Source organism: Triticum aestivum, chromosome 6B (genome assembly GCF_018294505.1).
Source record: "Triticum aestivum cultivar Chinese Spring chromosome 6B, IWGSC CS RefSeq v2.1, whole genome shotgun sequence".
Classification (NCBI taxonomy): domain Eukaryota; kingdom Viridiplantae; phylum Streptophyta; class Magnoliopsida; order Poales; family Poaceae; genus Triticum; species Triticum aestivum.
In genome coordinates, this window is record NC_057810.1 from 727200974 (window position 1) to 727218591 (window position 17618).

Here is a 17618-nt window from a genome sequence, read left to right on the forward strand (position 1 = left end):
TGTGGCTGGGAGGGAGCTTTTTGTCGCCGGGTGGCTATAGGATACTAGGGATCAAGGCTCGGGTCTGAAGCGTGTGACGGCGTTGCTTGTCCATGAGGCTCCGACACTTGGGTGCCGCCCTTCCGTTGTACTCCCATTTCCCTGACAAGTGTTTTCGGACGGACGGAGGGAGTACTCGGCGTTTCTAGAAAAGAAGGTTGCAATTCCTGCATTTGGCGAGCGATCGAATCGTTTTTCTCATGTCGGTCGTTACGTGACTTGTACTTTAATCTTTATGATATGAATGAGACACGTATTACCATGCAAAAAAAAGAAAGAAAAGAAGGCTGCATACATTTTGGTAGGGGTGACGTCACATGCCAAAGAAATAGAAATGGTGATGCCCCGAAAATGGCAGTGCCTTTGCTACCTGCTGCGACGCGGAAAGGGAGGAGTCAGTCAGTGAGATCGTCCTTTCATTCGGTTCGACCCAATCCGATCCATGCTCCGGTCTCACTCTCACTCTCACTCACTCACGCGCGCACACACAGCCGGGGAGTGAGCTCAACTTGGTTGTGGCTGTGGTGGTGGTCAAAATAAATCCAGGTCCAGGGCCAGGTCCAGGCCATTCTTCTGCCCTCGACTCGGCTGCTCGACCTCGCTCGCCCGCGGCGATGGATTCCGCCGCCGCCGCCGCCCAGCCGACGCACGCGCCGGCCGACGAGGAGGAGGCGCGGCGCCGCCGGGCCACCGACTGCATCTACTACCTCGCCTCCCCGTTGACCTGCAACAAGGTACCGGCCCCCCCGTCCATCTCTCCTGTCCATTCGGCCGCTCCGGCCGCTCCGGTCCGCTCCCTCCATAGGATAGATGCGCGGATAATTCGCCGCGCCGCCGGGACGACGCCGAGGGGATTCGTCGGCCCCTCTCTCTCTCCCCGAGCTCGCGCGCCGCCAAGACGCTGGCGGGAGCTGCTCATTCGGTTCCGATCTGGGCCGGGGCTATCCTTATCCTCCCCTCTCCTCTCCTCTCCTCGCCGGCCCCCTCCAAGATTCGACCTCCGCTCGCCCTCCCGATTCGGCCGGCGCAGTTCCGCCCGCGCGCTGCCTCCCGATTTGGTTTTGGCTTCCGGCGACCTCTGCTCCGCCCAGCTCGGTGCCGGAAAAACCCAGCGCTTTCAGCCGAGATCTGTTGGCTTACCAGAAGCTGATTCATTCACGCCCTTGAATTGCCGCCGATGATTGATGCATCAGAGTTCAGAGATACAGACCTACCATGCCCCTGCTCCACCAAACTAGCTAACCTAGGTTAACGCACGCGCCTGTGGTCTTCCCAAATGGATACCAAAAATTAGGGCTCTATTATGAGCATCACATCACTGCAGCTATATTATCACCAACAGACTAGCCGGTTCTCCAGTTTACCTTCCGCACTTCTCCATCTGAAACCCGCTTCCGTTTATAGCTCGCATCTTGCTCAGATTTTCCGACGTGTCAGTTAATTATTACTGCAAAACCGCGCAAGCAAGCAGCACAACAGGGTTACCATTGCTTTCATCTTTTGGTTACATTAGTATGTCACAAGCATTGAGTAGCAACGCTGTGAACTGAAATGCCTTGCTGTTTTTTTTTTTAACTTTGAGGAGTGTAAATAATCTCGAGTTGGTGTCGTCCTGATTGCTGTTGGCGCGCGTTTCTGCTGTATGATTTGCGCTGCTGACATGTTGTTTTTCCTTCATCCAGGGGAGCGAGTGCGAGTTCCGTCACAGCGACGCTGCCAGGGTGAATCCCAGGGACTGCTGGTATTGGTTCAACGGCAACTGTGCGAATGCTAAATGTGCATTTAGGCACCCGGTACGACCTCCTCTGTTTTTTATTTCATCAAAAATATTAATATGACCTCCTCTGTTCTCTTTTTTTCCACTCAAAGCTACTGCAGCTCTAGTCAGTTTAGTGCTTCAGTTAAACAGAGCAACATCGTAAGCTATGAAAGTTTGTCTAATTGGGTTGTTCTTGTGGCTGGCAACAGTTGCTCTGCACAAAACCATATCACCCATTTACTCGAATGCCTGAGCAGCCATGGTTACAGTAATTAATGAGTGTACTTTCTTTTCAGCCGCTGGATGACTTGCTCGGAGCATCGGCGACTCTGCGGGCACCTCAACAACCTGCGCCGCAGGTTCCCGTGCCAGCTCAAGCCCTTCCACCCAATGGCACCGCAAAGCCAGTTGTCCCGTGTTACTATTACCAGAAAGGCATGTGTGCGAAAGGAAACCTGTGCACATTCTCGCATGGGCCACAGTTTGCTGGAAACCCTGCTTTGCAGCCTCATCTCCAGCTGAAGAACTCCAACTCGTGGACGAAACCAAGCAATTCACCCCAACAGAGAACCACTCCCGCCATACATGGCGAGCTTAAAGTCGGTGCTCAGAATGGCAGACCAGCTCAGAAGCAAAATCCGACAAGCAGGGCTTATCACTCGTCAGGAATTTACCAGAATCAGAATAATAACCCTTATGTGCTTTCTGGTGCGGCAAAGAGTTACCAGCCTCAGCGTTTGGTTGAAGCTGAGTCTGCTGAGAATGTTATAGAGACGGGTGAGTTTGTCAGGGAGCCTTCTGCTGGTTCCAGTGTGGTCGCCGGCAGTGTCGAGGACGACGCCGAACGGTCGTTCAAGGAAGGCCACAATAGTAGTTACCGGCGTGCTAGCGGGGAGCAGAACAGTGGGGTGCGTAGGCAAGCACATGGTGGCTATGAACTAGAAAGGTCATCACACAAAAGCTCATCCGACAGGTTGGTGTCAGAGAGAAGGCTTACCCAGAGAGAGTCGATGCCTGTAACTGCAGAAAGTTCAGACTTGCGCCACAGGCTACTGAAGCAAAGAAGGCTGAATGATTCGAGATCGACGCAGGTCCCCGACAGGCGGGATAGAAGGTATCCTGAGGATGAGCGCGACATCCATCATCGCCGTCGAGGAGAAGAGCGAGCTGCCCATGACGGCCTCTCACGCTCTCGGTTGCAAGGTCGGATAAAACTTCCAGGGGAGACATCACTGGACAGACTCGGCCCACACCCACACCTAGAGAAAGAGAGAGGTCATAGAGACAGATTTTCTCCACCAAAGCAAACAGACCTTCGAGCAAAGCTTCATGATAGGCTGAAGGCTAGATCGAATGAGGATGCCCCTGGTAACCTGAAGAGTTCAGTGGTTAAAGCAAGCAGTGGTGAGGATGCTGGGGTGGTGAACTTTTCTGGTCCAAAGAGCCTTGCAGAGTTGAGAGCAAAGAAGGCTGCTTACAGGTCAGGAGAAAACACTGTCAAGAATGCTGACCGTGTTGCGCGACCAGCCCGTATGACGTCGGAGATAGTTGCCAAGAGGGACTCACCAGACCCTGTTCCCTTTGACGGCCCGAAGCCATTGAGTGTCATCTTGAAGAGGAAAAGAGAGGCAGCTTCTGCTGATTCTGGCAGCATGCAGGAAGAACAGGTTGCAGGTCAGGAGGAACAGTCCCTGAACAATTCCAGAATCCTCGACAACGATAGAGTCGAGGCAAACACCGAGGACATTGAAGAAGAAGAAGAAGAGTTCCACCCAGAAGACGATGTGATGTACGACGACGATGGCCTTTCTCCTGCTGATGACAACGCCGCCGAGGCGGCAGGCGATGCAGGCAAAGAAGAGCTAGAGGAGGGGCAGCAGGAAGACCTAGAGACGGCGGCAGAAGAAGAATACGACTACGAGGCGACTGACGACGCGAATGCCGAGGGTGAAAACGACTTCCAGGAGTACGAAGACGACGATGATCTGGAGGACGACGATGATTTCGCGCGCAAGGTTGGCGTGCTGATCTCTTAGTGTGCTTTAAGCAGGGTGTGCACACCCTCATAGATTGAAGCAAAGAGGAGGAGCTACTGGTCGCTCCTCCGAAAATCTTGATCCGTATTTTTTCGCGCTAGATACTTTTTAGTTTGCTGGGCTAATAAAGTCTGGAGAAAGATGAAATTGGGGATAAAGTTAGCTCATGGGGAGTTGGGGGAGGGCCTCTGTTTCTGCCTGTTGTTGTATTTTAGTGTATGTGTGTGTGCTCAGTCTTCTACTTGTGTTGTTGTAACATTATTATTAACTGATGATGAACAAACATGATCACACATTGTACCACTATTTTGTATTTCTTCAGTGCATAAGATGGTTACAGGACAATTCAATTCTATATTTTTGTTATGGTAGAACATACATTGCCATTGCCTCCACCTGGCTGCAATATTTGTATTTTGATACGTTTTCTCGAAAAATGTCTGTCAAGGCAAACACTACTAAAACTTTTGCTCAAGTGTAATAATCTGCAACTCCTCCTTACCCCTGTTTGTACCAAGGGTTCTTTGTCCTTCCAATAGAAGTGGAACAGATGACAATAGTCTCAGTGGAGGAGTTTTTACTTTGTGGTGTAGAGAACTGAACATTTTCCTGGTCCTCATTTGCTTGTAGCATTTTTATGAAGCTGACATGTAGGGTCCTGGGCAGAGGAACAGCAATCAGAAATGGCAAATTGTTAAATATTTTGTTATGAAAGCTTTGCACTATGATTTCCCGTATTTGAGATGATTCAATTGTTTAGCCCAATCAAACTTGTCAGGTGAAAGCAGAGCACATGATATAAAGTTGACCCATTCAATAAGAACTTCAGTTATAGTGGGGTGTTTTGGTGAACGGGCTCCATGGAGCTCAATTTTCTTTTTTTAAAGTTCAAACTTTCCGGTTAAAAAAATATGCACGTATACAAAGATGAAATGTATATGTGTATAAAAATCCAGTACGAAATACCTTGAAATGCAACCTGTACAAAAAAAACCAAATTCATGGACCTTGAGGATGAATAGTATCATGTGCTTGAAAGCCCCAAATTTGCTTTTTTGCACAACCCTCATTTCAACGTATTTCATACTAACAAGTTATACATATGTATATTGTGCCTCCATGTATATCTGTATTTTTTAGATTTTTTTGAAATGTAAAAAATATGAATTAGAGCACCCACAGTAATGGTCTGTCCATTATGTTTGTACATGGGTTTGGGTTTAGGAAAACCAGGGGGTGCCATTGGTTCAGTGGAAGATATTTGTATTTCGATATGTTTTCTCGGAAATATTTGTTTCTTTTTAATATCTGGTCACGCTCAAGTTGGGGATGTATGAAATTAAAAGATACCATATTTTTCTAGGAAGCATGACATAAGTGGTGCCTTTTCTTTTACTCCCCTTTTCACCTATAAAGGCCACTTAGTCTTGTTGATGAGTATGTCTGTCCCCAAGGACCAAAATGATACATTGTGTTGTGTGTGACTCTCCATAGCTTATACACCTGAGATCGCCGACGTCCCCCTCTCCCTTTGCCGGCAGCGGGCAAGTGCTCTCATCTTTCTCTACTGTGCTTGCTCACATGGCCTGAACTGCCCTGAAGAAACAGAGCATTCAGTACCTGAGGTGTACCCAAGTTTCAGCCATGGCATTGCACAAGAATACCCAAGTTTCCTCAGTCCTCACAGAGCAAAGATCAGCCATGGCATTGCACAAGAATACCTAAGTTTCTTCAGTGTAAAGAACAGTGCTCAATGGATTCTCAATCGCCGCATGTTGTTAACTGACAGCCATGTAATATAGATACTAGTTTGGGTTGTCTTCTGTATCATTAACTTGAGTTAATTACGAGTTCACAAATCACGGTACGTTGCAATAGCAAAGCAAAGAACCACCCTACTCCCGGCTATCTGTTTATTACTCACTATTTCATTCTGGAAATTGCTGCAGGTCATGATGCGTGCTACCTAAATCTGAATTTTGAACAAAATTTCTACAGCTTCTGAGAGGATCCAGCAATCTTATATTTTGTTTTCTTTGACATATCTACAGTCAACAACTACGTACTCTAGATTTGTGCATAATTCGGATCCAGCACCTGCTTCACGACATGAGCAGTTCGACTCTGCTTGAAGCAACAAGTGCTAGATTGCATATTTTAAACTACAATTTGGTAGAACAAAATTTTATTTTTTATGTTCCTTTATAAAACACTGACATGATATAAATCTGTTTTGTGTACAAGCACGCGACTTACATCCAAAGCTTTCTGACCTTCACCACCACAGTTGTCTTTAACACCGGTGGATATCTTCCGCACCTGTGTGGATTTCACAAAGGAGCTTGGTTTATGACATTATTGAAAGTCTCCAATTACAAAAAAAAAAAAATCTAGTGATATGAGTGTGACAAAATTCTGAAGAAAGTAGCAATGTGTCAAATAGTTTTAGGCATTGGTAGGAGACATGGCAGATGGTCCAGTTTTTAAATTGCTTCGACCCAGAAAGATGGAACAAAATAATCACATTGCATTCAACAAATTTGATATCATATCATAGCTAGCACAGTAAAGATAAACCAGAAGTTAGAAAATGTAGATCAAGCACCTCCAGCAACATTCGAATTCCTTGCTATCGACACATGGTTGATAGGTTGGATTGCAATTTCCAAGAGATGTCATTTTATAAGAAACAACCCCAATCTTTTTGACACCACTGGCATAATATTTATTAGTTTCAGTAATTTTTTTTTGCGTTTCAATAAATGTTCATGATTTGAATAAATTATTCATGAGTTAAATTCTTTTCATGATTTTTTAAATGTTTCACAAAAGTTAAAAAATGTTCATGAGTTTCTAAAAATATTCCTAAATTTAAAAAAATGTTCATCGTATTTTTAAAAATATTAAAAATTTCAGATAATGGTTGTAAATTTGTAAATAAAGTGCAGGAATTTTTAAAAAGTTCACGATTGCAAAAAAAATTAACGTATTTGAAAATTTCATGGCTTACAAAACATTCACAGTTTTTAAAAATCATGAATTTAAAAATTGGTCATAAAAAATTGAAAAAGGGAAAATCAAGAAAACATAAAAATAATGGAAAAGGAAAATAAAAAAACGTTTTTTCAAGTAGAAAAAGCGGTAGAAAAAAAGAAAATCAGTTTGGGAAGGAACCTTCCCAAAACCAGAAACAAGCCAATTGGGCCGGGCCGAACGTCCGCAGCTGGAGAGGGGGGGGGGGTCGCTCAATGGCACTGACACATAGACAATACTTGTTCTTCTTTCAAGATCATAACCACTGATGGAATGATTGCGTTTACATCCAATGGTGCAGCAGTAGGTGAAGTTTATGTATAGTTCATCAATAATCATAGCTAGGTTTGTTCGCTTCTGGGCTCTTTCATGGACTATTACTCACCATTTTGGGGTCTTAAAGCGATTTTCATGGTTGTCGAACCCCAAGGTGTGCTTATATGTTGGTTGTCAAGACTCGCAGTTTGGGCCGATTCTAGCCCGTTTCTTGGACTATTATTACTCAGTTTTGGGGTCCACCATTGACTAACCCCGGGGTGCGTTTACGTGTCGGTCATTAACACTCATAGTTTTGTCCGATTCTGGTCCGTTCCATGCACTATTACTCAGCGTTTTGGGGTCCCAGAGCGATTTCCACGATTGACGATCCTCGGGTGCGTATACGTGTCCGTCGTCAACACTCACAGTTTTGGCCAATTCTGACCCGTTTCGTTGACTATTACTCACCGATTTTGGGCCGGAAACGATTTCCATTGTTGTTGAACCCCAAGGTGCGCTTACGTGTCGGTCATCAACACTGCCAGTTTTGGCCGATTCTGGCTGTTTCGTGGACTATTACTCACTATTTTGGGGTCCCGGAGTAATTTCCACGATTGACAAACACCGGGGTGTGTTTAGGTGTCGGTCATCAACACTCAGAGTTTTTGCTAATTCTGGCCCGTTTCGTGGACTATCACTCATTGATTTGGTGTCCCTGAATGATTTCCACGATTCATGAATCCCGGGGTGCGTTTATGTGTCGGTCATGAACAATCGCAGTTTTGGCCGATTCTGGCCCGTTTCTTGGACTATTACTCACCATTTTGGGGTCCCAAAGCGATTTCTATGATTGTCGAACCCCAAGGTGTGCTTATGTGTTGGTCATCAAGACTCGCAGTTTGGGCCGATTCTGGCCCTTTTTATGGACTATTACTCATTGATTTGGTTACCTGATCGATTTCCATGATTGACGAACCCCGCGGCACATTTATGTATCGTTCATCAATAATCCTAGGTTTGTCCGATTTTGGGCTCTATCACGGAGTATTACTCACCATTTTGGGGTCGCAAAGCGATTTCCATGATTGTCGAACCCCAAGATGTGCTTATATCTTGGTCGTCAAGACTCGCAGTTTGGGCCGATTCTGGCCGGTTTCTTGGACTATTACTCAGTTTTGGTGTCCCGAAGTGATTTCCACGATTGACGAACCCCAGGGCACGTTTACGTGTCGGTCATCAACACTCACAATTTTGGCCTATTCTGGTACGTTTCATGCACTGTTACTCATTGTTTTGGGGTCCCAGAGCAATTTCCACGATTGACGATCCCCGGGGTGCGTTTACGTGTCCGTCGTCAACACTCACAGTTTTGGCCAATTCTCACCCGTTTCGTTGACTATTACTCACCGATTTTTGGCCCGAAGCGATTTCCAGAGTTGTTGAACCCCAAGGTGCGCTTACGTGTCAGTCATCAACACTCGCAGTTTGGCCGATTTCAGCTCGTTTCTTGGACTATTACTCACAGTTTTGGGGTCCCGGAGTGATTTCCACGATTGACGAACCCCGGGATGCGTTTACATGTCTGTCATCAACAATCTTGGCTTTTGTCGATTCTGACCCGTTTCATGGACTATTACTCACCATTTTGGGGCCCCAAAGCGATTTCCATGGTTGTTGAACCCCAAGGTGCACTTACGTGTCGGTCATCAACACTCACAGTTTTGGCCGATTCCGACCCGTTTCTTGGACTATTACTCAGTTTTGGGTCCCAGAGCGATTTCCATGATTGACAAACCCCGGGGGGCGTTTATGTGTCGGTCATCAACACTCGCGACTTTTGTCAATTATGACCCGTTTCATGGACTATTACTCACCGTTTTGGGGTCCCAAAGCAATTTCCACGAATGACGATCCCCGGGGTGCATTTACGTGACCGTCGTCAACACTCATAGTTTTGGCCAATTCTGACCCTTTTCGTTGACTATTACTCACCAATTTCGGGCCCGAAGCGATTTCAATAGTTGTTGAACCCCAAGGTGCGCTTACGTGTCGGTTATCAACACTCGCAATTTTGGCCGATTCTGGCCCGTTTCTTGGTCATCAACACTCACTATATTGGGGTCCCGGAGTGATTTCCACCATTGACGAACCCGAGGGTGCGTTTGCGTGTCGGTCATCAACACTCGCGGCTTTTGTCGATTCTGACCCGTTTCATGGACTATTACTCACCGTTTTGGGTTCCCAAAGCGATTTCCATGGTTGTTTAACCCCCAAGGTGCGATTATGTGTCGGTCATCAACAATCACAGTTTTAGCTGATTCTGGCCCGTTTCTTGGACTATTACTCAGTTTTGGGGTCCCAGAGTGATTTCTACAATTGAAGAACACCGGGGTGCATTTATGTGTCGGTCATCAACACTCGCAGTTTAGGCCGATTCTGGCTCGTTTCATGGACTATTACTCACTAATTTGGGGTCCCTGAGCGATTTCCATGATTGACGAACCCCGGGGTGCGTTTATGTATCGTTTATCAACATTCCTAGGTTTGTCCGATTCTGGGCTCTTTCATGGACTATGTCGGTGTCAAAACCGGCGGATCTCGGGTAGGGGGTCCCGAACTGTGCGTCTAGGCGGATGGTAACAGGAGACGAGGGACACGATGTTTTTACCCAGGTTCGGGCCCTCTTGATGGAGGTAAAACCCTACGTCCTGCTTGATTAATATTGATGATGTGTGTTACAAGAGTAGATCTACCACGAGATCAAGGAGGCTAAACCCTAGAAGCTAGCCTATGGTATGATTGTTGTTCGTCCTACGGACTAAAGCCATCTGGTTTATATAGACACCAGAGAGGGCTAGGGTTACACAGAGTCGGTTACAATGGTAGGAGATCTACATATCCGTATCGCCAAGCTTGCCTTCCACGCCAAGGAAAGTCCCATCCGGACACGGGACGAAGTCTTCAATCTTGTATCTTCATAGTCTTGGAGTCCGGCCGATGATGATAGTTCGGCTATCCGGACACCCCCTAGTCCAAGACTCCCTCAGTAGCCCCTGAACCAGGCTTCAATGACGACGAGTCCGACGCGCATGTTGTCTTCGGCATTGCAAGGCGGGTTCTTCCTCCGAATAATTCATAGAAGATTGTGAACACCAGGATAGTGTCCGGCTCTGCAAAATAATTTCCACGTACCACCGTAGAGAGAATAATATTTACACAAGTTCAATCCGCTGACGTATTTCGTGGCATGACGTCACACCACTACCAAGCCTTTACTCGAATTGTTTTTATTATACCACCTCAGCGCGTTTAGCGAAGCGGTTTCCTTGGCACGTCTTGTCGAAGCAGAGATCGTGTTCCCCTTATTCCGGGATTCCATCAATACGAATGTGGGTAACCCAATCGCGCCATTGATTGCGGCGCTTGGGGGATAAGCGAGTTTTATCAGGCCGGTGGGGACGCATGTTTCCGTCCGCCTATATAAGGGGATAAAGATCCAACCCTTTTACCTGCGCCTTCTTCCTCCTTGGCTTATCCCTCTCCGCGAACTCAAGCTCCAGCGCCCAAGTCCGCACTTCTCACCTCAACCTTCTCCAACTATGTCCGGAGCAGGAGGCAAGTGGATGGCCTCCTCCGTCACGGAGGGGTAGATCCAGAAGCTGCGCAGCGCCGGATACCTGTCCAGCGACATCGCGCACCGGCTCCCCATCGAGGGAGAGCTCGTTCCCACCCCCAAGCCCCATGAGAGGGTAGTATTCCTTCCCCATTTCCTCCGCGGACTGGGCTTCCCACTCCATCCCTTTGTCCGGGGGATCATGTTCTACTATGGCCTGGATTTCCATGATTTGGCCCCGAATTTCATCCTCAACATCTCGGCGTTTATCGTCGTGTGCGAGGCCTTCCTCTGCATCCAGCCCCACTTCGGCTTATGGCTCAAGACCTTCAGTGTCAAGCCGAAAGTTATGAAGGGCAGTCAAGCGGAGTGCGGAGGCGCCATGGTGGGCAGGATGTCCCACGTTACCTGGCTCGAGGGCACTTTCGTGGAAACCATCAAGGGGTGGCAATCGGGATGGTTCTATATCACCGAGCCGCGTGACCCCGAATGGGCAGCGGCCCCCGAATTCAGATCCGGCATCCCCACACGGCTCACCTCCTGGAAGGAGAGCGGCCGGACATGGGGTGATTCGGAGGGACTGACCGGACTCCAAGCTTGCATCCAAAAGCTAGTGGACAAGAAGCTCAAGCTTGTCAACGTAGTCCAGGTCATGCTCATCCGCCAGATTCTCCCGTGCCAATGATGGGGCTTCAACATGTGGGAATTCGATCCGGTGCAACACCAAACTTTGAATGGGCTCTTCGACACTACGTACGAAGATGTCTGGAAGGTGCTATTCAAAGGCGCCGAGGCTCCCGCATCCGCTACCGAAGATCGCGGATTCAACTTGGAGCGTCCAGCTGACGAGGTAAGTGATTTTGTCCTTTAAGGGATGCTTGTTTTCCATAGTTTGACTCTATGCGGGATCTAAACTCCGTTTCCTTTGACAGGACTGGCTGAAGAAGGCTGGATAGGCTACCTGTCCGGCCCCATTGCCAGAGGACCCAGCGGACGCCCGCTTGGCGGGGCTGCTGGCTCCGGCACCCCATGTGGTGCCGGAGAAGAAGGCCAAGAAGAAGGCCACGGGGACTCGGAAGAGTTCCCGTTTTCAGGTGCTATCGGATGATGAATCCGAGGCCGACTCCTCTCACAAGGGTGAGGAGGAGAAGAAGAAAGCTTCCCCTCCAGCAGGGGGAATGAAGAAAAGGAAGGCTTCCCCTACGGGGGAGGCTGAAGGGTCCAAGAAGGGAAAAACTCTTTCCCCGGACTGCTCCGCCAACGCTAGTGACGACGACGAGGACTGGCCTCCAAGGGCCAAGCCTCCGGCGAGATCGTAAGTATTCGGACTCCCGAATAACTTCATGGTTTTTTCTTTTTTGCCACACATTGTCTTTCTAATGCCGCATACAACCCTGCAGTCCGCCCAAGGACGATCTTCCCGCTTCGTCGAGCGGGTCATTAGGTGCGTCGGATATGGATTCTATTCCGATCGCCTCCACCCCCATGACCCGGACGATGCCAAGGTGGGATCCCGAGAAGGGACCCGCCAGGAGGGGGAGGCCCCGGAGGTGTCGCAGGACAACCTCCCGGACTTTGCACCGAACCCGGCCCCGGATCCCATAGTGGCTCCGGAGTCCGGCGGGCGGCCCCTTCGTAAGAAGGGCAGACCGTGACACTGGCAGCCTCTGTCCAACCGGAGGCGCCGGATAACTTGCTGGAGGCGCTCAATGGCGCCTCCATTGAAGAGGGACACCACACTGTTATGAGTGCGGTGATTCAGAAGGTGCAGCTCGCCAAGAGCGGGCTGACCGAAGCCTGCAGCAGCCTTCTAATAGGCTTTGAGGTAAGAATTTCAATATATATAAAATGGTACCGCATAAACAGTAGCCCCTGATGCTCGGTTCGGTGTTCGGAAAGAAAAGTCGGACTGAGGATCTAAAAAGATATATGCAGGAGTCATAATAAATATGTCAATATGGGATTGCAGGCTGCGCTGCTGACCTCTGCCGCGCTGACTGCGGAGGTTAATACTTTGAAGGAAAACCTCGAGCGGTCCGAGAACGAGCTCGGCCGTGCCAAGAAGCAGCTCGAGGACAATGAAGGTGAGTAACACCTTATTAAAATTGTACCTTACAGAAAAGGATTTTGGTTGCAAGAAGAATGACAAGGATAACGTGGGTATTGCAGGGGCCACTAACGAGGTGGCGACCCTGAAAGAGGCGGTGGCCGCGGCCGAACGCAATGTGGCCGCGGAGCGCACTGAGCGAGAGAAGCAGGAGGCGCGGGTGGCGGAGGTACAGCAAGAGCTCCAGGATCTCGTGAAAAAGCATGAGAGCCTGGAGCGTGACTCGAAGACTCGAGAGTCTGAGCTTGCAACGGCTCTTGAGAGTGCCAAAGCCGCTAAGGCCGAAGCCTACAAGGCCCTCCAGGAGATTGAGGTGGTGAAGAAAATAGCAGCGGGTAAGGCATTTTTCATGCAAAGTAGGCATGTGAGTGTTAATTACCCGTTGCTTACCCGAATTCGGAGCTCTCCAGGAGCGTTCGCAGATCTTCCTCGCAGCGTGTCCGATGCTGCCGCATTCTACCGGGCCGAGGAGGGGAGCTCAACGGAGAAGGTCTTCTGGTCTCAGTATGCTGAGGCCGGACATCTGGTGCCCCTTAGCGACCAGCTGAAGCAGCTGGTCGAGCTCCACAAGGCGGCCGAACAGGCCATGAAGGGCCTCATAGTTCGGCTGTGGCCTAAGGAGGCCATGCCTGGGAGCTACTTCGGCCTGGTGCGGCGGCTGGTGGATGCGTGCCCGTGGGTTGAAGTCATCAAGCACTCTGCCTGTATTGAGGGTGCCCGTCGCAAAGGTGCACTGGGGCAAGATGGATGCCCAGAAGCTTGTGACGGACCCGCCACCAGAGGGCAAGGAGCATCGCACGCCCGAGATGTATTATAAGAGTGTGCTGAAGGGCGCCCGCACTACTGCGGGTGAGTGCTCCAAAGATGTAATATTTGAGTAGACTCGCATTTAGTTATCCTGTGCGCTGAAGACTTAGTTCATTTGCGCTAAGCAATGCTTTTGAATTTAAAATATTACCTTCTGTGCGGCTGTTTATCAAATCTGAGAGATGGCAAGTCGTCGGCTTCAGCCCCCACGTCACGAGTGCTGGGGTGTTCGGGATAAATCTGAGCGCTTTTGTTCCCATATTTGGGTCCATCTAGGGAGGCGCTCAACACAACGAACAAGGCAACCGGACTTATAATGCTTGAACACTCTCACTTAGCCATAGAATTCTATAATTTTAAATTTCGGCGAAGCCCTAGTCTTCGGAAGGCCGAATTTGGGGCGCTATCCACGCCTGGGCCGGACAAAAAACCGGCTCCTCGCTCTAAGCGGCATAAGTCTTTAGGGACTCGCAAAAAACCTCTCGAACAGCGACCAACTCTCGCCTCATCATGACGGTCAGTTTTAGCTTTCTCCACTGAGGCGTTAACCCAGCTCAACTGGGGCGCAATCGCAGTGGTTCTCCCAGTGCTACCTTAGCCGATACAACGGAACATAAGGTACCAAAACATGGGAGCCGGGCAAACCCAACTATTGACCCAAGACATGATTCGGAGCTGATGCATATAGTGCTATAAGTTCGGGGTGCCGCACTTGTGAAAGTGTTCGGACTTATCACACCATGATGTGGGAAACATAAGCCCCTGGTGTATTCAGCCGTACCAAAACGTACGGATGCGTAATGTCATAAATGAACATATGTATGAAAAAGAAATGCAATTATAAGCAAAAAGGTGCTGCATTGTTTTATTCAATAAGTGCTGTGATGAATGCAGAACGATATAAATAGTGTGATAAGCAAGGGATGGGACTGTTAAACATGTCCCCCTCCAGGGGTAGGCTGCGAAGTGGTGTATAAAAAATGCTCGTAATGGAGACCACCTATATATTCGTTGCAGCCTTTGTCCTTCCCTGGCTGTTGCATCGTGAGTTCGGCAGGTCTACTGCCTGACAGGGCCTCTGACAAACAGAGTCCTGTGGGTAAAAATAGAAAGGAAAAAGGAAGAGAAAAAAAAAGAACGACACACTTGAGAGCCCCTGGTGTGGTTGAGCCGCAGTCTGGGCCTATCGTGGTCGTGCCCCTCTCCCCATGCCCATGGTATCTTCAGAGCGTAATGGTGTATGCGAAGAACCTGTCTTGACGTTTTACAAGGGCTGGGGTTGGGGCCGCACTACTACGCGTGCTCGGCACGTGCCAGGTGGTCTTGTTGTAGGTTACTCCGGGCGCGCTTAGCTGTGTCTGGCCGCTTAACGGCCGGACTCGAGAATTGCCTTAAGAGGCTGCACTGTACTTCTGCCGCGAGGGCCGCTGTATGTTCCTCCGTTCGGAGAGAGCGTTCAGTATTTCTGTTGACCATGTTGACCCCTCGAGGGCCTGGCATCTTGAGCTTGAGGTATGCATAGTGCGGCACCGTGTTGAACTTTGCGAACGCGGTACATCCGAGCAGAGCATGATAGCCGCTGCGGAACGGAACTATGTCGAAGATTAACTCCTCGCTCCGGAAGTTATCCGGGGATCCGAAGACCAATCCAGTGTAACTGAGCCTGTACAATTGGCTTCTACACCTGGTATGACGCCTTTAAAGGTCGTCTTGGTAGGTTTAATCCTTGAGGGGTCTATGCCCATTTTGCGCACTGTGTCCTGATAAAGCAGGTTCAGGCTGCTGCCGCCGTCCATCAGGACTGTGGTGAGGTGAAATCCATCGACGATTGGGTCTAGAACCAATGCGGCGAATCTGCCATGGCGGATGCTGGTGGGGTGGTCCCTTCGGTCAAAAGTGATCGGGCAGGGGGACCATGGATTGAACTTCGGGGCAACTGACTCCATCGCGTATACATCCCTGAGTGCACGCTTCCGCTCCCTTTTGGGTATGTGCGTTGCGTATATCATGTTCACCGTCCGCACCTGTGGGGGGAAACCCTTCTGTCCTCTATCGTTCGGTGGTCGGGTATCTTCCTCGTCATCGCTATGCAGCCCCTTGTCATTTTCTTCGGCAATTAACTTGCCTGCCTGCTTGAATACCCAACAGTCCCTGTTGGTGTGGTTAGCTGGCTTTTCAGGGGTGCCATGTATCTGGCACAAGCGGTCGAGTATTCGATCCAAATTGGACGGACCCGGAGTAGTTCTTTTGAATGCCTTTTTCCGCTGACCGGGTTTAGAGCCTCTGAATCCGGCATTGACTGCCGTATCCTCACTATTGTCGCCGTTAATGCAGCGCTTGTTTTTGTTACGACGCGACCTGCCATTACGGTCCTTGATATCCATACTGCCAGAATTTTTGCTGAGGTTGTTGCTGCGTGCTAGCCAGCTGTCCTCACCCACGCAGAAGCGGGTCATGAGTGATGTGAGGGCTGCCATGGATTTCGTCTTCTCCTGTCCTAGGTGCCGGGCAAGTCACTCGTCGCGGATATTATGCTTGAAGGCTGCAAGGCCTCCGCATCCGGATAGTCGACAATTTGGTTTTTCTTGGTTAAGAACCGTGTCCAGAATTGTCTGGCCGATTCGTCTGGCTGCTGAATTATGTGGCTGAGGTCGTCAGCGTCTGGTGGTCGCACATACGTGCCTTGGAAGTTATCGAGGAATGCGGCTTCCAGGTCTTCCCAACTCCCAATTGACTCTGCTGGCAAGCTGTTAAGCCAATGCCGGGCTGACCCTTTAAGCTTGAGGGGGAGATATTTGATGGCGTGGAGATCGTCACCGCGGGCCATATGGATGTGAAGGAGATAGTCTTCGATCCAAACCGCGGGGGTCTGTTGTGCCATCATAAGATTCAATATTCACGGGTTTAAACCCTTCGAGGATTTGATGATCCATTACTTCATCTGTGAAGCATAGTGGGTGTGCGGCGCCTCTGTACTGGGCGATATCACGACGGAGCTCAAAAGAGCTTTGTCTGTTTTGTTCGGCCCGGCCGGACTTACTGTGTCCGGCGCGACGGTTGTCGTCACGTATCATGGGGCGCCCTCGTGATCCATAGATCGATCTTGATTGTCTTGCCCTATCCTCCAATATATCTCGCAAGTCCGGAGCGTTCCCCTGTGGCCTTGTGCCTTTCTAGCGATGCCGGGGTACGAGTCTAGTGAAGGGCTTAGAAGCCTCTTTGTCGCGACCACGGGGTGGTCGGTCAGCCGTGTTGTCTCCTGGTGATGCGGGTTCATACACCTCCTCCTCTAATCGGGGGAGTAGCTTGCGTTTGGGGTAGCTTTTGGAGGGGCGTTCGAGCTCATGCTCTTCGGCCGCAAGGACTTCGGTCCATCTGTCGGCTAGCAGATCTTGGTCAGCTCTAAGCTATTGCTGCTTTTTCTTGAGGCTGTTCGCCGTGGCCATAAGCCTGCGTTGAAAACGCTCTTGTTCGACGGGATCCTCAGGCACGACGAATTTGTCGTCGTCGAGGCTTGCCTCGTCTCCGTAGGGAGGCATGTAGTCCTCTACCTCTTCTTCTGCCGCTCTCTCATGAGGGCTGGCGTCTCCGTCCTCCTGCGCTGGATCTTGCTGGAGTGGGTTGTCTTCGGCACTGTCCGGTGTATTATTATCTCCGGTGCCGGAATCTTCGTTTTTGCTCTGGGGGGATTTAGAGCGGCGCCACTAACGCCGACGCTTGGGCTGTTTCTTGGAGGGGTCATCCTCTGCTGCCCCTTCACCATTCCCATCCTTTGGGATATCCACCATGTATATTTCATATGATGAGGTGGCTTTCCAGTGCCCAGTAGGCGCTGGTTCTTGGTCGTCTCCGGCATCGTCGTCCATGCCGTCGATGTCTTCGGAGTCGTAGTCTAGCATGTCGGTTAGATCATCGACAGTGGCTACCAAGTGGGTGGTGGGTGGGCTTTGAATTTCTTCGTCGTCC

The 17618-nt window shown here is 49.6% G+C and overlaps 1 protein-coding gene across 1 annotated transcript; it reads left to right on the forward strand.

Annotated features, from left to right (window-relative positions):
- The first annotated feature begins 516 nt into the window (after positions 1 to 516).
- LOC123140127 (zinc finger CCCH domain-containing protein 19) lies at positions 517 to 4189 on the forward strand. The gene is made up of 3 exons (XM_044559860.1): positions 517 to 773; positions 1722 to 1832; positions 2095 to 4189. The coding sequence occupies exons 1-3, from the start codon at positions 654 to 656 to the stop codon at positions 3832 to 3834; spliced, it is 1971 nt and encodes a 656-aa protein (XP_044415795.1). The 5' UTR covers positions 517 to 653; the 3' UTR covers positions 3835 to 4189.
- The last annotated feature ends 13429 nt before the right edge of the window (positions 4190 to 17618 follow it).

What these genes read in the sequence shown, in the direction of transcription:
- LOC123140127 (XM_044559860.1), top strand. Translation starts at nt 654, where the DNA reads ATGGATTCCGCCGCCGCCGCCGCCCAGCCGACGCACGCGCCGGCCGAC. An exon ending in CCCCGTTGACCTGCAACAAG is followed by an intron (nt 774 to 1,721) that starts GTACCGGCCCCC and finishes TCCTTCATCCAG; the next exon opens with GGGAGCGAGTGCGAGTTCCG. An exon ending in AATGTGCATTTAGGCACCCG is followed by an intron (nt 1,833 to 2,094) that starts GTACGACCTCCT and finishes CTTTCTTTTCAG; the next exon opens with CCGCTGGATGACTTGCTCGG.